Source organism: Globicephala melas, chromosome 4, assembly GCF_963455315.2.
Source record: "Globicephala melas chromosome 4, mGloMel1.2, whole genome shotgun sequence".
NCBI lineage: Eukaryota > Metazoa > Chordata > Mammalia > Artiodactyla > Delphinidae > Globicephala > Globicephala melas.
In genome coordinates, this window is record NC_083317.1 from 123,251,025 (window position 1) to 123,274,178 (window position 23,154).

At 37.3% G+C, this 23,154-nt stretch overlaps 1 protein-coding gene across 6 annotated transcripts in view; it reads left to right on the forward strand.

Annotated features, from left to right (window-relative positions):
- The window catches only part of TFDP2 (transcription factor Dp-2), a 162,899-nt gene that overhangs the window by 24,234 nt on the left and 115,511 nt on the right, over positions 1-23,154 (forward strand). For 3 of the 6 annotated variants that reach the window (XM_030873314.2, XM_030873315.2, XM_030873316.2), the window contains exons 2-3: positions 10,148-10,266; positions 18,285-18,351. The exons of 1 other annotated variant lie outside the window; for it this stretch is intronic. In XM_030873314.2, the coding sequence (XP_030729174.1) occupies positions 10,252-10,266; positions 18,285-18,351 (82 nt within the window). In that variant the 5' untranslated portion in view covers positions 10,148-10,251. Of the gene's footprint in view, positions 1-10,147; positions 10,267-18,284; positions 18,352-23,154 lie in introns of those variants that run through there. 2 more of the 6 variants (XM_030873319.3, XM_060298524.2) reach the window with 1 other exon arrangement.

Sequence of the window (23,154 nt, forward strand, 5' to 3'; positions counted from 1 at the left end):
ATGTTTTAAAAACTCATCTAGTCTGTTGTGATGTATCAAGTAGGGATAAATCTTAACATTTGTATTACTTATCTAGAGCTACATTTATCTGGAAACAAGACTTTGCTAAAGAGCATATGGACAACAGGTGATCTAATCCATGCATTGTGCATAAATTGATTAATGGTTTAAATTTTGGCTTGTACCACTTGATAAAAGAAGCTTTCTATTAGGTTCTTGGCAGGATCTTGAAATGTGATTTTTTCCTAAATTTGGGTAACTTCTTCTGATGTTGCTTGTTTGGTCAGGGCAGAAATAAGTTTTCTCTCTTAACTTTTGTTTTCTGTAATTAAGAACAAATAATAAATGTTTTGATCTATGAAAATGTTTTAAACAATAATATTCCTTAGGTTTTATTGTGAAAGCTTGTATAAGACCATGTCATTAATGTGGTTTTGCCAGGGAATGAGGGAGGATTTTTTTTGTTTTTTTTTTTCCTGCGGTGCCACATGGTTTGCGGGATCTTAGTTCCCCAACCAGGGATTGAACCCGGGCCACGGCAGTGGAAGTGCAGAGTCCTAACCACTGGACCACCAGGGAACTCCCGGGGGAAATTCTGTTTCAGTGAATTTACTTGGTAAAATATAGTATGTCTAGTTTTCCTTAGTATTAAGCTGCCAGTTGTCAATTACTTTGTCAATGTACTCACCTATAGCAGTGCCTAACCCATTTGCTCCCTGAAAATCAAGATAAGCAAATTTACCAAGAATTTTATGTTAAATAAAATCAAGTGAAAAAAGGCCTGTGTACTTGAGTTACTGACAAGTGCATAGGTTTTATGAAAGCTAATTTGAGAGCTGGGGACTTTTTTTTTTTTTTGGCTTATTTCTGAGCTTTGAGTTTTGTTCTAATGGGATAAGGTGTTTGTTAGATAAATGAATTGTAGATGATGAATATACACTTACCTGGTATAGTCAGGAAGTGAGTGAATATTTCAGTTACCAAAGAATTACAGAATATTATAGGTGATATTACCAGTTTTTCAAGAATTAGAATGCACGTAATTTGTACTTAATCTTTGGTGAATGTAATTTAGTATCTCTGGTTCAGATGTTCGGCTCTTAAAAATCTTTCCAAGGCTTCCCCCTAATTTAATTAAAAAGACAAGAAAAAAGTAATGTCCTGCATGATTGGGCCTCCAACCTTCTCTCTCAGTCTTTCCTTGTCTTGCCCTTTGTTTTCAGGTACATAGATCTTCCTTCAGCTACTGGAACTTGCCATATGTTTTTCTTCCTCTGAGCATTCCCCTGTCATGTTTGCACCCTCTGGCTGTGAGGTCCCCCCTTCTCTTTGCCAGTGGTTTACTCTGTTTGTCTGTTGAGCTCAGCTCAAACTTCACTTCCTCAGAGGAATCTTCTTTAAAACCACCAGAGTTCCAGACCCTTGTTGTACGTGCTTCCTTTGCATCTTTTTTTTTGCCTCTATAGTAGCACTTATAGTAATTGTAATTACATAGCTAATTCGGAAACATTGTTGAATGCCTACCTTCAGAGTTAAAATGTAGGCTCCATGAAAGCAGGGACCGTCTCGTTGTTTCTCGAAGTATCTTTAATGCTCAGCCTACTGTTTGACAAGCAGCAGGCAGTCAATCAGTATTTACTGAATAAGTGAACCAATAAGTAGTGCTCAGACAACATTATTCGTAATTTCCCTGCACATATGTAGAAGACTCTGTTAAAAGTTGTTACAGATTGCTTGTAGTATTAACCAGTTTTTATCATTGTGTAGCGTCCTAGGTGAAAGCTTATGTAAACCTGGACACATTTTTTTTCAATTAAAATAGGTGAACAATGAACGTAAAAGCAATTATCTTCTTCTTTTTAAGTGTAAGATGTTGATGGTTTCTTAGAAGGGGCAGCTTGTAAATTTTAACTCTTGGGACTTCCCTGGTGGTCCAGTGGGTAAGACTCTACGCTCCCAATGCAGGGGGCCCGGCTTCAGTCCCTGGTCAGGGAATTAGATCCCGCATGCCTGCCACAATAAAGAGTTCTCATGTTGCAACTAAGAAGTCCGCATGCCTCAACTAAGAGTGCGTGCTGCAACTAAGAAGTCTGCGTGGCGCAACTAAGAAGTCCGCATGCTGCAATTAAAGACCCAGGTGCCACAACGAAGATCCCGTGTGCTGCAACTAAGACCTGGGGCAGCCAAAAAAAAAAGAAAAGTTAACTTTTGCCTACTGTTCTTTTCACCTTAAACATCAGTGAAATTAAATATACCCTATTAGAAAATTTTTCCCATTTTTTGAAATTAATGAACACAGATATAATGCTGGCTCCAAAACACTTTTTGTTCATGACAGGAAAGTGACACACACATTCTGCTATGTAGCTTAGTGGCATTTCGGATGTGTGAATGTGTTCAATGTTTATATGTTTTCTCATTTTCTGCTACCAAGTCATATTAAATGAGATTATCATATATTATTAAAGCATGAAAATAAATAAAATATTGAGTACATAATTAATTTAATGAATATTTCTTAAAAAGCAAACAAAAAACAAATATTTCTTGAGTTCCAACCATGTGCCAGACACTGGGTATATAATAAGTGAACAAAATGGATAGGGTTGGGAATTTCTTGGAGGTCCAGTGGTTAGGACCTCCAGGGAATTAGGAGTGCTTTCACTCCGAGGACCTGGGCTCTATCCCAGGTCAGGGAGCTAAGATCCTGCAAGGCGTGCAGTGCGGCCAAAAAACAAACAAACAAAATAGATAGGGTCCCTGCCCTCGTGGGATTTACTCTTCAGTTGTAGAGATGGGCCACAATCTGATAATCACACAAATAAATAATGACAACCAGATGTGTACTATGAAAGGAGAAGGTAGGAGAGCATTAACTGGAGACTCCTGACCTAGTCTGGGTAGTGGGAGAAGGACAGTTTTCCCTGAGAAAGTGACATTTGAGAAGAGATCTGAAGGAAGGAGCGTTAACTGCTGGGGAAAGTTCCAGGCAGAGAGAACAGAATGTGCAGAGGCCCTGAGGCGGGAGAGCCTGTCTTTGAAGAACGGAGGGGAAGGCCAGTGGACCTAGATGAGACAAGGATATGGGAAAGTGTTTCAACACAGAGCTGGCAGGGTGGTCAGAGAGCAGATCAAACACTGAGGATTGAGTCACTAAACTGTGATTACTGTCACCAGTGTAGAAATGTAGGAAATCTAAATGTCCATCAGTAGGTGACTAGTGACATAAGTTACGGTGTAACAATGTAAAGGAATACTATATAGCTGTAAAAAATGAGGAGGTTTACTACGCACCCAGAAGAATAAATGTAAATACTGAAATTTAAATAAAGAACCTTTAAAAAGGGGAAAAACCTGACCCAATGATATATGATTTGTACTATATGAAAATAATTCTTTCGGTATAGTAAGTTATCCTTTTATATATGGATTTATTGTAATAGTAATTATGTATTTTGTTTTATTTTGAGGATATATTTATTGTATTTCAAGGCAAATATATTTTACAAATTAGCATAGTAGTTAAGAACATGTCTGCTGGTCTAAGATCCTGACTTCATATTCTAGCATTGCCATTTACACAGTTGATTAACTGGGCAAATTACTTCAACTCTCTAAAGCTCAGTTTTGCCATGTGTAAGATGCGAACAGTAATAACATTTACCTGATAGAGTTGTGATATGAATTGAATGAGATTATATAGGTGAAGCACTTAGATGTGCTCATCACCTAGGAAAAAGTTATATACTGTCACTTTTTATGAAAATATCTTCTCATTAATACCATTTATCAAAAGTTAGAGTGCAGAAAGAGAATACTGAAGAAAGTTATATCAAAAATTTATGGTAGGGCTTCCCTGATGGCGCAGTGGTTGGGAGTCCGCCTGCCGATGCAGGGGACGCGGGTTCGTGCCCCGGTCTGGGAGGATCCCTCATGCCGCAGAGCAGCTGGGCCCGTGAGCCATGGCCGCTGGGCCTGCACGTCCGGAGCCTGTGCTCCACAATGGGAGAGGCCACAGCAGTGAGAGGCCCGCGTACCGCAAGAAAAAAAAAAAAAATTTATGGTAGTCGCCTTTCAGAGGCGGGATTATGGCTGCTATTTGTTGTCTGTTTTATTGTTGTGTATATTTTCCAAACTTTGAAACGTGAGCATGTATTTAAAATTACTATTGCCTTCCATTGAAATATGCTGGCTTTGCTGAAATTTAATTTTTAGTAACATCTTTTTCAGCAGTGTGAGAAAGTCTACAAACCCCGATTCAAGTGATGTTAGTTCTGTAAATGTATTCATAATTATTTTTGCTTTCTTCCTTATATTTTGATTAACATTGTACCAATTTAAAAGGCTTTGTGCCCACAGCTGCTAAGTTGTGATTGGAAAGGAAAGGGGCTTGCATTTTGAGACCATCTGTGGGAGTTGAATTGTCTGAGTCTGACAAGAGATCATGGCAGATGGTGAGGTCACTAAGATTGACTTTTTGAGCTTGACATAATGTGTTCATGAAGCTGGAAGAAGAAATCTGACTTAATTTTTTACCCAACAGCAGAGCATGGTGACAGGAAGAGTACAATTGTTGAGTCTGGATGAAACATAAGGCATCAGTGCACATGACTGGTTTATCTTTGAGAATCACCAATACTGCCAAAGATGGCAGTTTCTTGAAACATTCAGTGCTGCATTTATTTACTTTCTAGGCCCTTGATTTAAGTCATATACTGCAAATGAAGACAGTGTAAAAGAAAGATAAAAGCTTTAAAAATACTTAGAAATGTATATTTTTAATTAAAAGGTTATAGGCTATCACTCAAAGCCTGTACAGCATACTTCTTCATTTTTAATTGAATGAAGATGTCTGTTGCAATCCCATTTCTTTTTATAACATTTATCTTAATGTAATTTTATATCATTTAAATTACACTTGAAGGTTTATGCTTCCTGTTTCTGTCATCTACTAGGACGTCTCCAGTACCTGGATTCGTGTTTTGCCCATAGTGGGTATTCAGTAAATGCTGGATAGATAGATAAATTAATGAAGGAAGTTATTGCCGACTCTTGTTAATTTTAGATGAGTTTTTCTTAACCACAGTTAAACACTTGTTTTTTCTCCTTTAAACTTGGATTTAAATGTAATAGCATTGTAAACTTGGATTTAAATGTAATAGCATTTTACCACATTTAAATGTATTTATCACTTCAACTACATGTGAATTAAGTATTATTTATTTTGGAGGAAGAAACCTTAATTTGTCATGAGTCAGTGAACCACTTTTTTCTTTAACATTGATTACCTTTTGCTAGGCAGTGTCCTAATTATTTTCCAAGTCTTGACTCATTTAATTAAGTAGATGTACTAATACTGTTTTGTAGATGAAGAGATTGAGGCACAGAGATATTAATGTAAATGTGCTCAAAATATTCATGTACTTTGGCTCTATTTCAAACTTTTATCATTTAGGTAACATTTAGAGGTTGCAGTTTATGCTTATCTTTGGTGAGAAGATGCAAAGGGAATACTAAACAAAATTATGTTTTGTCTTATTAAGCTCAGTTAATGTGGCTACAAAGTATTTTTATTGGTTGCCTCCTGTTACAGTGTGTTGAAATAGTAACACCCTGTTAATTTCTTCTTGTCTGCCTGAGTAACAGTGTCACTCCACAACCTGGCCCTTAGGAAATATAATCCCATACTGAACACTGAGTATAATAAGGAAGCAGATGCATGGAAACAAGGAGCACTAGCCATTACAAGCATACTCTGGAAACGAAGAAATGGGGAGGGGGGAAAACGGCATTTACTAGCTGAATCTAGTAGCCCAGCCCAGTGATGGTCTGCTTATATTTCATTGGCTAGAATTATGTCATGGTCAACCCATCTGAGGGGGAGACAGAATGTAGTAGTTTCAGTTGGGCATATTACTACCTTCAACTTCTCCTAAGGAAGAGGAGGAAAATGATACTGGGTAGGCAACAGGGTCTGCCTTAGGTAGATACAGCAGGTTTCTAAAATTTAGCAAGTACTTTGGGTAGAAAAGAGTCTATTTTGTTGTTGTTATAACTATATTTCAATAGGTCATAAGACCATGTAAAAAATATTTAAAACTGATTTTTTTTGGCTGTTTGGAGTGTTCAGTTTTTATGTATTTATAAATTGGAGGACATTTGTTACATTGCCTTGGGTGATACAGTTGCTTTTCACTTTGACACAATGTATCTAACTTACTCCTAATGAAACAGCACAACTCAGATGGGACTTGAGTCCCAGATTGGGACTTGAACCCACAAGTTGAGACTCAAACCCAGCCAAAACCCAGACTGGGACTTGAACCCACTGTCTTTTAATTGAGATCACACATCTTGTCTCAGGATGTAATGAAGCGCAGGTTCTTTATGTCTCGTCACAGAAAGAATTTAGTGAGAGGCAAAGTGATAGGTAAGAAGTGGATTTATTTAGAGAAATACACATTCCGAAAACTGAATGTGGTCCGTCTGAAAAGGTGAGAATGGTCCTGGGGAAAACACACTCCACAGACAGAGTGTGGGCCATCTCAGAAGGCAAGAGGCCCCAAAATATGGAGTGGTTAGGTTTTATGGGCTGAGTAATTTCATAGCCTAACGAGTGGGAGGATTATTCCACCTCTCTAGGAGAAGGGATGGAGATTTCCAGGAATTGGGCCACTACTGTCCACTTCTTGGCCTTTTATGGTTGGCCTCGGAACTGTCATGGCGCCTGTGGGTGTGTCGCTTAGCATATGCTAATGTATTACAGTGGGCCTGTAATGAGGCTCAAGGTCTCCTGGAAGTCGATCTTCTGCCCTCTTGGACCTAATTGGTTCTAACCTGTTTTATGTCGTAACCTCAAGGGCTATGTCATTCTTTCAAAGGTTGTGCCCTGCCCCCTTCCCTCCTGTTTCACTAATATAACCCTGAAAAACTCTGTATACCTATTTTTCAAATGAGGACACTGAAGCTCAAAGAGGTTAAGTCACTTGTTCAAGGTCACACAGCTAATAAGTGTCAGAGCTCAGACTGAGCCTAAGTTAAAAAAAGAAAAATCATGCTCTTTTCACTCTGCTACACTGCTGCTTATTATATGTCTACTTCAAGCAGGACACTTAGAACCAGTTGGTATTTTAATTTTTTTTCCTATTTCATTAATTCTTTTTTTAAAAAATTAATTTATTTATGGCTGTGTTGGGTCTTCATTGCTGTGCACAGGCTTTCTCTAGTTGCGGTGAGCGGGGGCTACTCTTCTTTGCGGTGCGCGGGCTTCTAATTGCGGTGGCTTCTCTTGTTGCGGAGCATGGCTCTAGGCACGTGGACTTCAGTAGTTGTGGCACGTGGGCTCAGTAGTTGTGGCTCGCGGGCTCTGGAGCGCAGGCTCAGTAGTTGGGGTGCACAGGCATAGTTGCTCCTCGGCATGTGGGATCTTCCCGGACCAGGAATCGAACCCGTGTCCCCTGCATTGGCAGGCAGATTCTTAACCACTGCACCATCAGGGAAGCCCCCTATTTCATTAATTCTTACTCTTCTGTTTCTTTTCTTCTTTCTTTGAGTTCCCACTGATCTTTTAAAAAGCTTTTAAGTTGATTACTTAATGAATGAAGAGAAGTGTAAATTTACTTCTGAGTACTATTTCAGCTGCACTTTACCTTTTTTTTATTATTGTTTTCATTGTCATTCAGTTCTAAACATTTTAAATTTCCTTCTCTAATTCATGGATTGTTTTAGCCATGCTATAGTTTTATTTTCTAAATATACAACTTTAGAAAAAAATGACTCCTAATTTAATTTCATTGTGGTCAGAGACCATAATCTGTATAATATTGTCTCTGAAATTTGTTGCTACTCCGTTGGTGATTTTGTATGTGGACAAATTTTGTAAGTCTGTGCTTAAAGAGATGTTTCATATCTGTTAGCTACAGAGTTTTATGTAGATATATTAAACTTGCTTAAAATATTAATCTTCAAAATGCAGTACTTACATTTTAGCCTTAAATTCCTTAGTGTGACTATGTCAGGTAGTTTGGTGAATGGGATGTCATGAACTTGTGCTTTTTTATTTACGTCATATTTGTAACACTGAAGAGGACATAAGAAATAACTGATAAATGTGAAGCAGTGCCATTGTGGGAACTTGATTTTCATATTAGGTCATGACAGACGTGAACAGATCTGCAGCTACAGTGGGAAAGCAAAAATCACAGTCGTAGTTCAGGTCTTGCTTGTGTTTTTAAATATATGGTTTCTTTATCATTGAAAAATTACATTGCTTTACTGAAAAGTAAAACCATCTCCCCACCCCCCCAACCCCCAACAGTTTGACTTGTAGATTCAAATTCTAGCAGAGAAGGCGGACATATGGAGCCTCCATTTCTTTAAGCCCCTATTATTTATGGCCTTTTTGAAGTGAAATTTTATTTTATCCTTCCCCTTGAATGTCTTATAAAAGTTTTAATTTGGAAATTTTTTTTTTTTTTTTTTGCGGTACGCGGGCCTCTCACTGTTGTGGCCTCTCCCGTTGCAGAGCACAGGCTCCGGACATGCAGGCTCAGCGGCCATGGCTCACGGGCCCAGCCGCTACGCGGCATGTGGGATCTTCCCGGACCGGGGCACAAACCCGCGTCCCCTGCATCGGCAGGCGGACTCGCTACCAGTGCGCCACCACGGAAGCCCAATTTTGAAATAATTATAAAATAAAAGTGGCAGAAATAGGGCAGAGACCTACCTGAGTACCCTTCACCCAGATTCACCAATTGTCAACATTTTGCCACATATGCTTTATCACTCCCACTTTCTCCATATATAGAGATTATATATTTTTTTCATCATTTGAAAGTAAGTAACTCCTATCATACCCTTTCACTACTAAATATTTTGGTATATTTTTTCTAAGAATGAGGACATTTACTTAAAAAAAAGAGCACAATCCTCTGATCAAAAGCAAGAAATGAAACAATACAGTTATCTAGCCTGTGGACCATGTTTTGATTTCTCCAATTGCCCTTGGTCTTCATAGCAATTATTTTTTGTGGTTCAGAATCCAGTCCGGGATCATGCATTAAATTTAATTTTCATATGACTTTAGTCTTTTAAAATCTGAACTGTTTCTTTAAGCCTCCTTTGTCTTTCATGATTCTAATTTTTTTTAAGAGCTCGGGCCATTATTTCATAGAATGTCTCTCAATTTGAATTTCTCAGTTGCTGCCTCATGATTAGATTTAGATTATACATTTTGGGAAATACCTCAGAAGGGATACTGTATCCATTGCAGTGCACTTGAGGAGATGCATGATGTTGGTTTGTCTCATTGTTGGTTGTCATTTGGTAGCTTTGATCACCTTGGATGAAGTGGTATGTGCCAGGTTTCTGCACTGTAAAATTGGAATTAAGAGGTATTTTTTGGGGAAATATTTCAAGACTATGTAAATATCCTTTTGCTCACCAACTTTCATCTACTAGTTTTAGCATCTTTTGGTGATTCTTGCCCAATCCATTAATATCACAGTGTTTACAAATCGGTAGTTTTCTAACTGCTTCATTTCTTTATACATATTAGTTGGCATTGTATTGCAGAGAAGAGCTTTCCCTTCCTCCTCGTTATCTGTTTCTATCAGTATGGACTCCTGGATTATTATTTAATGGGTTTAGAATCTGTTCTAGTCTGTTGCTATCAGTATATACTTAGGTGCTTAATTGCCCCTTTAAACTGGCTTAAGTTGTCCCTTTAAGTTGTAGACCCTTTAAGCTGGCTCCTGTATACTTTTCATATGTCTCCATCATTTTTTCGAGCCCATACTTACTTTAGGTACAATACAATGTTCTAGGTTTATCTTATACATTACCTGCCCAGTGCTGTTTCTCCAAGAAGCCCTGGTGTTGCTTTCAGTGGATTATCTAAAACAGCACGGTATAATATTTCAAAGCCCAGTCTTTGTCACTTCTTAGCTGAGTTGATTTGGTCAAATTATTTAACATCTCTAAATCTCAATTTTTATCTGGAAAATGACAGAATGATACCTATCTCACAGTGTTGTTGTGAGGGTTAATTTAGATAATTTAAAGAACAATGCATGCCACATAGTAAATATGACATAAATGTTGCTTATTATTATTATTACATTATTATTCCCTTTTTTCCCTTTAACAGGATGTTCTTTTAAAGAATATTGAAGACGAAGTTTTTTGTTTTCTTTTGGTTTTTTGTTTGTTTTTTAATGGCTTTACAGAATTTTAAATTGAATACAATTTGACATGACGGCAAAAAATGTAAGTATCTGTAAATTTTTAAATGTAAGTATTTAAAAAATGAGTTGTACTTTTTCGTATGCATATTTGCTTTGTCATTCTGATTAATGAAATTCAGTTTACCGGCATTAGTTGATCACTGTTTTTGTTCCTGCAAAGAATGAGATAGTAAACTTTAACACTGTTGAATATTGTGCCAGGTTGCTCCATCTCAACAGCTGCAAAATTGCTATCTCCAGAAGGTTTCCCACTCCCCCACCCCTCCTGTTTTGTGTGCTGTGATAAATTTGTTTTGGTGCTTGCTGGAGACTTACTTGGCATTATTGAGAAAAATCACTGTTTTCTTTGGCTCACATTTTTTCTTTTGGATTTACTCTTGGAAGTGTGTACAGTCAGATGTTATTCAGAAGAAGCTTGCTGTCCTCCATGAGATGATTTCTGAGGGAACATGAGACTTAGTTTCTTTGGAGAAGTTATTTCTGTTTTTCTTTTGCTTAAGGCTCTCACTTCTGAATCTACTTCCTTTCAAGTTACATTCTTATTATCACCCTGTATCAATGGATTTATTTCCAGTCATGGTGAAGGATTATGCCAGAAAAGAAATACTACAACATATAGGGAAATAATTTATTATAATTACTGTTCCCAGATTATGTTGGAATATTTGATTACAGGTAACAGAAACCAGCTTGGGCTACCTTAAACAAAAAGGGAATTTATTATAAAGATAGCGGATGTCTCAGGGAATTCAAGAGGAGGAATTTAGTGGGTCCTCAGAAAGAGCTGGGTCCAGAAACTTGAAATCTACCAGGAATCGAAGCAGTATTTGGTTTCCATTTGTCATGTCTATTTGTTTCTGTGCATTGGCTTCATTACTCTCTGTCTCTCTGCAAAGCATCTTCCTCAGTTCTCAGTCAGCATCTTGATCTGCTTGTTACAGTACCAGCCTATTCAGAGAGAGAGAGAGAGAGAGAGAGAGAGAGAGAGGGGTGAAGGAAATGGGGGCAGGCAGCCTGACAAATCCTGTCTGCCTATGTCAGCTCTAATTTCAGACTCCTTGGGAAGGACCTCTGGCACTACTCCAGCCTGATATCTGCTAGTAGTTTGGCTAGTTGTGACCAGAGGCAAGTGTTACATTGTATAAAAAGATCTTGTGAGCCAGACAGATAGTTCCAGATACTACCCATTATACATTTAAAGAAGAGCATCAAAAACAAACAAAAAACAGCCAAAAACCAAAAAAACACCCTGATTACTTATCTCTATTTTCCCATTATTGACCTTGCTTTTAACACACATGAGTAGCTATAAGCAGATATAGACTTTGGTTCATTATCATCTAATTAATTATTTTAGCATAAATTATCAGGAGTAGTCTGCTTTTTAAAAATTTTTTTTCATTGGGGTACATTTGTTTTACAGTGTTGTGTTAGTTTCTACTGTACAGCGAAGTGGTGTTGAGTTCCCTGTGCTATACAGCGGGTTCTCATTATTTATCTGTTTTATACATATTAGTGTATATATTGTCAATCCCAATCTCACAGCTCCAGCTTTCCCCCCTTGGTGTCCATACGTTTGTTCTCTACATCTGTGTCTCTATTTCTGCCTTGCAAACCTGTTCATCTGTACCATTTTTCTAGATTCCACACATATGGGTTAATATATGATATTTGTTTTTCGCTTTCTGACTTACTCTGTATGACAGTCTCTAGGTCCACCCACGTCTCTACAAATGACCCAATTTCATTTCGTTCGTGTGGTATATGTACCACATCTTCTTTATCCATTAAGAGTAGTCTGTTTTAATCTATGGCTCTTGTATATATTCGTTTAAGTGCTGTCTGGGGAAAAGAAGAAGCAAATTTTTAGTCTGTGTATTGGGAATTTTCTTCCAGGATATTTCCTTGATTTTCCCTCCTCTAGAAAAAAGAGAATATAAAAGTTATCCTGAGCAACAAGATGGTTAACATTCAAGTAGCAAGTATATTTTGGCTTAAAAATGTACCTTAAATCTTCCTAGCCATATGTACAGTTTGCTATATTAAAAGCTGTTTCCCTAAAGTAACAAAGCATTTGAACCAGTGGTAACTATTCTCCCATTATTTCATTTGTATATTTGGAAGTAATCAAAGAGTATGCAAACAGTTTCTCTTGCCACTACAGCAACCTAGGGGGAAAGGGCTACGTCATGAGCTCACCCTCTTCGGATTCCTTGGAGTTGGGGACATGGAGAGGTCAGGCCTCAGACTGGGCTGAAGCATGTGGGAAAGAATTGAAATAGGCTAAACATCTAATCAAGTTCGCTAGCCATTCTGCAGTAGATAAGAACATTTTTGTGACTTTTAATATATTTTGTCGAGGTACTTACGGGAAGGCTCATACCAGTTTACAATACCATGAACAACTCGTTCTCATCTCCCCCCTCCCTATCTCTCTCCAACAAATAGATGTGTCTGACGCTGTTCCGGGCTCCTACCTTCTTGGGGTTTATAGTGTAGTGAGAGAAGATGGTAAATATATAATGTCAGGTAACGATAACAGTTGTGAAGAAAAATAAAACAGGGTAAGAGGAGAGAAAGTGACAGCGATGAGGGAGATCTCTTTCAACGAGGTGTTCAGAAGAGTCCTCTTTAAGGAAATGATGTTTAGACAGAAGAATGCTCTTCAGTCTCAGTGCAAGAAGAAGGAGCCAGCCATGTGAATATCTGGGGAAAGAGCATTCCAGGTAGAGGCCGGAGAAAGTGAGGCTGTTCAAAGAGCAGCAAAGGACCAGTTGATAAGACGGAACAGAGTAATTAAGCCGGGGAGAGTGCGAGGCTCCAGGTCATGGGGAGCCTCAAACACTGGGGTGAGCAGCGTGTGTTTTAAATGTCAGTGGGGAGCTATTGGAGGTTTTGAGGATGGTTTCATGTCCTGACTTAGCATTTTCAAAAGCTTGTCTGGCTGCTGAGTGAATAGACTGCAGAGGGGCATAGTAGAAGTGGGGAACTCATTTGGTACTTGTCCCAGTAGTTCAGACATCAGAGTATGGTGACTTGAGCTGGGGTAATGATATTAGAGATGGGGAAAAGTAGTTGAATCTAAGATGTATTTGAAGGGACAGCCACCAGGACTTATTGAGTAATTAGGATATGGGGACAGGGAAGAGGTTAAAGATTTCTCAGCATTTGGCTTGTGTAACTGGGTAAGTGCCTTTGTGGTTTAATGAGAAGAGGAACCCTTGGGGAAGTGCAGGATTTTGTGGCAAACTCAAAAATTGTTTTGAATATATTAAAGTTGAGGGACCATGAAAACATCCAGGTGGAGATATTGACCAGGCAGTTAATATAATGATTAATAATGACTCTGGAGCTCAGGGGAAAGCTTGGGGCTGCATATAAAAATTTTGGAGTCATTTCATATTAGATTGATTATTTTAAAGCAGTATGATTCCATGAGATTATATAGTTCATGCGTGGCTAGAGAATACATAAGGACCAAGGTCTGAATGCAGGGAATATCCAACAACTGGGGAGGAGGAGAGGCAGCAAAGGACACTGAAGGAATGGACAGAAAGGAAGGAAAGAACGTTACCCTGATGATGTGGAAGCCAAGTGAAGACGGTATTTCAGGAAGTGGGGGTGGAGTGATAATTGTGTCACATGCCGCTGAAAAGTGACTCTTAGATATAGAAGAGATTGCGCAGGTTTTATGGAAGAATTATTATTATTATTGTTATTTTTGCGGTATGCGGGCCTCTCACTGTTGTGGCCTCTCCCGTTGCGGAGCACAGGCTCTGGACGTGCTGGGCTCACGGGCCCAGCCGCTCCGCGGCACGTAGGATCCTCCCGGACCGTGGCACGAACCCATGTCCCCTGCATCGGCAGGCGGACTCTCAACCACTGCGCCACCAGGGAAGCCCTGTGGAAGCATTATTAAACATATGTTCAAATATTTGCATCTTCAGTTCCTGTTTCTCATTTTGCATTTCTCTTATGAGAACAGTTTTTTGTGAAACGTTAGTTTTGCCTCAGCCATGCCATCCTAGGTCTCTTATGGTTGCAGGTGTTAGAAACCCTATTCAGAATCACTTAAGGCAAAACGTGGAATGTGTTGATTGGCATAACTGAAAAGTCTGGAGTACTCTGGCTTCAAATACAACCGGGTTCAGGGAAATGATAGGCATCAGGGCTCTGCCTCCCTTTTTCCAACTCTTGGCTCTATATTGTGGCATAATAGCCTACATTGGCCTTATAATGCTTCTCTCAGAAGAAGAGAGGGAACTTTTCTTTTTTAGTATTTATATTTCAAATTCCATGGAGGAGCTTTGGTTAACTCTGCTTGGCCCACACGCTTAGACAAGTAGAGAAGGAAGTAGGGTACCATAAGTGGTTTGCTGCTTCACTGTGGGTCATGGGTCCACTCCTATTGTCATAGCACATTTGAGGCTCCAAGATGAACAGCCCTACCAGAACTGCAGGGAGTGTGGGGTGTTTCATCTTGCAAAAGGAAGTTCTGCAGAGCTGATGCATTGTATCTGGGACAAAATTGTTATCAGGTAGTATCTAGTATCCAGTGATACTCTTCTAGTATCTCCAAAAATGGAGATGTGTTCTCACTTAAGTTCACTTAGTATACAATAAAGAATTTGAAAGATGCTTTGAGGTGTAATTTTTTGCCTTGTCAAAGAATCTTTTAACAATATGTAAGCCATAATACTCATTACAGAAAAATTAGAAAGTACAGATAAAGAAAAGAAACTAGCCTAGAGATTATCAGCAAAATTCTGCCTAAGAACACATCTGGTATATACACAAATATATATATATATATATATATATATATATATATATATATATATATACACACACCAAAATCTATGTATACTATATTTTTTTAATAAAAATGAGGCCAGACTGTTTTGTAACCTACTATTTAGCTTAGTCTCTATGATGAAAACCTTTTATTGTCTTGATAACTCTGTAACATCATGTTAAATTGCTCTTTTATGTTATCTATTCTATGGACATTACACTAGTTTCCTAATATTGGCTGTTATTTCCATTTTTTCTCTTTTTTTTAACTTTTTGTTTATTTTTGTTTACTCATTGGATTATTTCCATGAAACAAAAGTCTTATGAAATTACTGGCCCAAAGAGTATATACTTTTTGGACTCTTGATTCATATTGCTAAATAGCATTTCAGAAAGGTTGCACCAATTTACATATTCACCGGTGGTGTATGAGAGTGCCATTTCCCTTTATTTTCTTTCTAATCTTGGTCAATCTAATCAGCAAAAAAATGGTATGTAATTTACTACATTTCTCTAATTGTTAGTTAGGTCAAATTGGTATTCTCTGTGTTTATTGGTCATTTGTGTCTCTCTTATGAATTGTCTAGGTCAGTGTTGAAGTAGTAAGGCCATTGCCCTTTGAATTAACTACCCAAACTTGAATATTGCTTTGCCATTAACAAACATGTTCACATAATTATTTAATTTGGTCTAAAGAGCTGTCTGAGTTGTACACATGTGTATTGTCATTCTCATTTTGCAGTGACTGTTCTAAGAATACCTTGCTTGTGAATGAATGGTAGAGCTGAACTTTGACCACAGACAATCTTGCTTTGAATCTTTCAGTTATATCAGTCTGAAATGTTAAAGATCAGTGAAATTATAATGCTGTTATTGGGGAATATCGTTTGACTCTTAACATTTGGGCTTTGGATATTTTTTATTCAATAGACATTTAGTGACTGCTTACAGTATGCAACACAGTGTTTGAATATCCTGATAGAAAACTTTTCTCAGGATCTTATTAGATGAAAAATTTTATATAAAATCAGTTTACTTTTTTCTCTTGATCTGAGAAACATTATATAGAAAGATCCTTTTTAAATGGACAGAATAAAGAAAGAATAGCTAATATTTTTAAATGCCTTTCCTACCCAACTTTTTCTACTTGCATATCTACTTTTTCTTTGAATCTTTAAACTATACAGTGTTTATGAAAGCAGAAATTAATACATTTTTGAAGTTTTAATTAAATAAATTTTAGTAGTATTTATTTAAGCTCTGAATACAAACACCTCCCCTCCATCCATTAGACCAAAAGTACACACACTATTGATTTACAATTGACTTTTATCTTTTTGGGGTATAACCTGTTGTTCACTAAGGTGCAGGTGTACAGCTGCTTAAAACATTTCCTAATTCGTTTGCTACTTCACTTAGAAGCAGCAAAAGTTAAACAGTAAGAGCAGGTGTTTAAATGTAACAGTAATCCAGTAACTGAACTCTCGTCTGTGAATATGTGGTTTTGGTTGAGGTTTTTGCCGTTATCTTTGTATAATAACAAAAAGGTATAAACGGATACTTTTGAAGTTACTGTAATGTATTAAATAATCACATTGTATGAAGCATGGAATATATTAAAGGCTGTCTTTGCCTTCTTTGCTTTCTGTGTACAGTAGAGCACCAACAAACATTTCGCCTTTCTCTTTTTTTGTAGTAGAAGAGCTTAAAAAGGAGAGGCATGTTAGTGATCACAGTAAACTCTTGGCATTTACAAATTGAACGCTTAACGTTAGTATTTGTGAGCAGCTCTGGAAATCCATGCAGTGGTATTTTGTTGGAAATTGTGTTGCAAAAGGTTTACTTCTCATAGAATACTTACGAGAAGCTAGACAGGATTAAGGATCTGCACCATTATCTACATAGAATTAAGAGGCTATGTTTTAGATGCCTCTGTCTTCAGCCGCTTCCATAAAAATTTAATATGAGATGCCAGACATAGGTTTGCATCAGAATTACTTTTCTATGATGTGAGCGATATGTAGAAATATTTCTGGTAGCATCTCTTGAAAAAAAGAAATAGCTGTTAGTAGAACATCTGAATTCCTAAATAATGAAATAATTAGCTCTTATATTATGAAATTATAAAGTATCAAATGAGTGGTTTTGAAGAATATACAGTGTTAAAGCAGTGGATAGTTTAAAAACATAAAGCAAGTACACAGATACAAACTTGCAGAACTACGTGTGCCTTAAAATCCTTTCGGTGTGTTAGTACTTTGAGGGGATGTTTGGGGTACCAAATTAGCGTGGATGTTTCAAGGTTACAAATCTACAAGGATTAAAACAATAATACAGTAGTAACAGTAGAACCATTTATTGGATACTTGCTTTGTGACAAGTTTTTAAAAATAGAGGGTTTTTTCCTGCTGGCTCTATCTATAATGAAATTTTAAAACTCCGCTTGCTGATACTACCATATTCAGCTTATGATTCCAAGTAGTCCAGTAGACATCACATTAAAAGAAATATATTGTCTAAAGGAGAATTTATGAACACACTTGCTTTAGGTAGTCCCTCAAGTATCTTACAAACAGTAATGAACATTAAAATGGATGGAGCACTTTGTGCCAAGCCCTGTGCTTTACATGAATTCTTTTTCTTAATCTTTCTAACAACCTGAATTGGTAAGCACCTTTAGCGGCCTCTAATTTATGGACGAGGAGACCGAGATATAGAGAGCTTGTGTGACTTGACCACGGCCATACACATAGTGGGCTTGATGAACTGCAGGATGAACCCAAGGCCAGTGGACCTCATGTCTGCGTTATGGTATTAATGGTCTTTATTTGGTCCATTACAGGTCATAATGTTTAAAAGCATTATATACAGTGATTGTGAACAGTAAAAATTAAGGGCAGCAATGAGGGTGGAATTTTGGTATATCTTTTGCAAACTTCATGGTTGCCAGATTACTTGCTTTCAAAAAAAAACCATCAGTGAAATCTGTAGATCTCACATCTGCTCACGAGTAACATTATTTCATTAATTTTTACCTTGATCTGGACAGTGCATTATTTTTCCCATTTCAAGCAAAATGACAATGTTTTAATCCAGCTCCTATAGTTGATATCATTAACTCATCTTTATGTGAAAATGTATAATATTTGATATGGACCTCTGGTGGAAGGTTATTAATAATAGCTTATTAAGTGATAACATATTATTTAAGATCCTATGTATAATTTTTTAAACTGTTTTATTCAGGTTGGTTTGACTTCTACAAATGCAGAATTAAGAGGATTTATAGATCAGAATCTCAGTCCAACAAAAGGTAAGGACAGTTGAATAAAAATTTTCTGCATTGAGCTAGTTTTATTGCATTTGCTATATAAAATAAACAGTTAAATGAAGAATTACTTTATGTATAATAATTATATAATATTACTGTGTTATATTCCAAAGAACTGTCATATTCCAAAGAACTTTTATCATATAAAAGTCAGTTACCTCTGAGAGGTGGAGAGAGGGGGAGAGAGAGAGAGAGAGGGAGAGAGTTTTGAGAGACCCTATTTGCTAGTGGTTTAACTTTTAAGGAATACAGTAGAATGAATGAATATATATGTAATTCCTTTGTGTAAAGTAGATGGTTTACTGGGGGAATGCTTATATCAGAAATCTGATCCATCCATACAAGAATTTGTGCAGGACACTTGTCAGTATCTTTCACCATATATCTTTCAACAGTATCTTTTAGTATGTAGAAATAACATCTGAAATCTTTATGGTTGAAATGATATGGTGTTTGGGATTGGCTTCAGAATAATCCAGTGAGGGAAGAAGAGTAAAGTGAGTGGAATTATAGATAAAACAGAATTCTCTGTGAGTTGGTTAATGGTTTAAGCTGGGTGATAGTTATACGGGGTTTCATTATTCTTGTCTCTCTTCCTTTGTATATGTTTAAATTTTTCCATTATACATATATAAAGGTAAAAACAAAAGTGTCTACTGTTACAATACAGATAGCTATGAGAGAAACATCAGCTTCCTCAAAGGCTTTATGTCTAAGGTGGGCTATGTATGTCTAAGGTGGAGAGAAGGCTAGAGAAATCTGTATTTCAGTATAAAAATTGCTAGTTTAAGAGTAGAAATGGTCTGTAGAAGTATTCTAAGAATTAAAATGTATTATGAAGGAATGAAAGAGATACTTGAAGCCTTGATGCTTGTCATTTTTTCCCCAGTTTTTTAAAATTGTGGTAAAACACACATAACATAAAATTTACCACTTCAACCATTTTTAAGTGTACAGTTTGGTGGCATTTAAGTACATTCATATTGTGCAACCATCAACACCATTCATATCCGTAACTCTTCATCTTGCAAAACTAAAATTCTACACCCATTAAACAATTTCCTATTTTCTCCTCCTCCTTTAAACCTCTGGCAAGAACCATTCTACTTTCTGTATCTATGATTTTCACTACTCTACGTACCTCATATAAGTAGAATTATACAGTATTTGTCTTTTTGTGACTGGCTTATTTTGCTTAGTGTCCTCAAGTTTCACCCATGGGGTAGCATATGGCCGAATTCCCTTCCTTTTTAAGGCTGGATACCATTCCATTTTAAGTATGTACCACATTTTGCTTATCCATTCATCCATCAGTGGACACATGGGTTGCTTCCATATTTTAGCTATTGTGAGTGATGCCGCTGTGAACTGGGAGTACAGATATCTTTTTGAGACCCTGATTTAGTTCTTTCGGATATAGTCCAAAAGTGGAATTGCTGGGTCATATGTCATATGGGTCAAATAACAGAATTATTTTTAATTTTTTGAGGAATTGCCATTTCGATTTTTACAGCAGCTGTACCATTTTACATTCCCATCAACAGTGCACAAGGGTTCCAGTTTCGTCACATTCTTGCCAACACTTAACTTATTATAGCTATCGTTATAGGTGTGAAGTGATATCTTATTGTGGTTTTGATTTGCATTTCCCTAATGACTAGTAATATTGAACGTATTTTCATGTGCTTATTTGCTATTCATATATCTTCTTTAAAGAAATGTCTACTCAAGTCTTTTGCCCGTTTTTGAATTGGATTTTTTGTTCTTTGTTGTTGAGTTCTAGAAGTTTTTATGTTCTGGATATTAATTCCTTATGAGATAAATGATTTGCAAAAATTTTCTCCCATTCATCAGGTTGTCTTTTTGCTTCCTTGATAGTATCCTTTGATGTGCAAAACTTCTTTGTTTTGATGAAGTCCAGTTAATCTATTTTTTCTACTATTGCCTGTGATTTTGGTGTCATTTCCATTTAGTGGTTGCCAAATCCAGTGTCACGAAAATTTTCCCCAATGTTTTCTTCCATGAATTTTAAAGTTTTAGCTCTTTGGTTTAGGTCTTTGATCCATTTTGAGTTAATTTTTGTATATGATACAAAGTCAGGGTCAAACTGACATAAGGATATCCAGTTTTCCCAGTACCATTTGTCAAAAAGACTGTCCTTTGACCATCGAATGGTCTTAGCACCCCTGTCAAAAATCAGTTGGCCATATATGTGAGGATTTACTTCTGGACTTTTTATTCTATTGCATTGGTCTATATGTCTGTCCATATATCAATACCATAATGTTTTAATTACTGTAGTTTTGTAGTATGTTTCAAAGTCAAAAAGTGTGAGTCCTCCTACTTTATTCTTCTTTGAGATTGTTTTGGCTATTTAGGATCTCTTGCAATTCCACATGAATTTGAAGATTACATTTCCCATTTCTGTGGAAAAGGCTGTTAGATTTTTTTAAAAAATTTATTTATTTATTCATTAACTTTTGGCTGCATTGGGTCTTCGCTGCTGCACGCGGGCTTTCTCTAGTTGCAGTGAGTGGGGGCTACTCTTTGTTGCAGGGCACAGGCTTCTCATTGTGGTGACTTCTCTTGTTGCAGAGCACAGGCTCTAGGCGTGTGGGCTTCAGTAGTTGTGGCACACAGGCTTCAGTAGTTGTGCCTCGCGAGCTCTAGAGCGCAGGCTCAGTAGTTGTGGCACACGGGCTTAGTTGCTCAGCGGCATGTGGGATCTTCCCGGACCAGGGCTCAAACCCGTGTCCCCTGCATTGGCAGGCGGATTCTTAACCACTGCGCCACCAGGGAAGCCCAGGCGGTTAGATTTTTGATAGAGATTGCATTGAATCTCTAACTCACTTTGGTTTTATTGACATCTTAACAATGCTATGTCTTCTTATTTATGAACATATTCAATTTGTCTAAGCCTTCTTTAATTTTACCATTTCTTTTTGAAGTCATGAAAAGGTTCTGGAAATAGTGGTTGTAGCTATATAACCTTGTGTATATACTGGAAATCAGTGAATTTTTGGGTATGTGAATTATACCTTGATTTAAACAAAAAACATTTTCTTCAACTTAATCTGTCCTTCCAGCCCTCATTTGTTTTCCCCATCATTATCAGACTTCTTGAAAGAAGCTATACACTTACAGTCCCATTCTCAGCTTTCATTCACTTCTCTGCCCAATGTAATCTGGCTTTTGACTCCATTAATCCATTGAAACTGCCCTTGATTTTGTCTTTTTTTGTTTTCGGTTTATCAGCTTTTGGCACAGTTAATGTGCCCCCCACCCTTTAAAAATAACCTTTTAATTTTAGAACAGTTTTAGGTTTATAGAGAAATCACAGAAATAGTACAGAGAGGTCTCATAAACCCCTCACTCAGTTTCCCTACTGTTGACATCCTACATTATTCTAGTACAGATTTTATAATGAATGAGCCAGTATTGATACATTATAATGAATACAAGTTCATACTTTATTCAGACTTCCTTAGTCTGTAGCTAATGTCCTTTTTCTCTTCCAGGAGAGCATTCAGGATACCATGTTACATTTCATGATCATGCATCCTTTGCTTCTTTTGGCTGTGACAGTATCTCAGACTTCCCATGTTTTTAATAACTTGACAGTTTTGAGGTGTACTGGTTAGGTATTTTGTAGAATGTCCCTGAATTGGGATTTTTCTAATTGTTTTTCTCATACTTAGATTGGGGTTATAGGTTTTTGAGAGAAAGACCACAGAGATAAAGGGCCATTTTCATCACAACATATTAAGGGTATCAACATGACTTATCATTATTGGTGTGAGCCTTGGTCACTTGGCTAATGTAGTGTTTGTCATGTTTCTCTACTGTAAAGGCACTCTCTGTAAAGGCACTCTCTACCCCTTCCCCCTTTCCATACCATAGTCTTTGGAAGGAATTCATTATGTGGAGCCCACACTTGAGGAGTGGAGAGTTTGCTCCACTTCTTTGAGTTGTGAATATCTACGTGATTTGTTTGGAATTCTTCCACCCTAGATTTGTCTCTTCTCCCCCATTTATTTATTTAGTTAGTTAATTCTTTCTTTATACCAGTATGGACTCATGGATATTTGATGTACAGTCTGGGTCATAGTCTAATACTACTTCAGTTTTTTTGCTCAAATTGTTAGGACTATGGCCTTTGGGAGCGTGCAGTTGCTTTCCTGTGTCCCTTTGACATATTTCCAGCCCATTCCTCAGATCAGCCATTTTCCGAAAGAGTCCTGATTCCTTTTTATAGAGAATGTTGTTAGAAATCAAGGTCTTGGTGCTAAGCGAGCTCATCGTTACTAGGGTGGTGTCTTTCTTTTAGAATCACTGTTTTTCTTTGTGTCTGTGATACCACACTTTTTCAGTCTTACAGGAAGCAGTACAGTGTAGTGGTTAAGAACAAGGGCTCTGGAGGATGAGGGTGTAATCTTGGTTGCACTTCTTATACTCCACCAAATGTGTAAATCTGAGCAAGGTGATCTCTAAGCCAAAATGTCACATCTGTAACGATGCAGATAATAATGGTAAATTGCTCATAGGGTATGTAAGGTTTAAATGAGGTAGTGCACGTAAATCACTTAGTACTACCCTAGCACATAGTAAGCATTCATTAAGTGCTTACTCCTTTTCCTCTTGTTAATATTTTCATCTTCCTTTTTGGCCATTCCCTTCAGTCTACTCTCCTAGCTCTTCTTTTGTTTGTCTTCTAAATGTTAGTGTTCCATGGTTTTTTGTTGTTGTTGTTGTTTTTTGTGGTACGCGGGCCTCTCACTGCTGTGG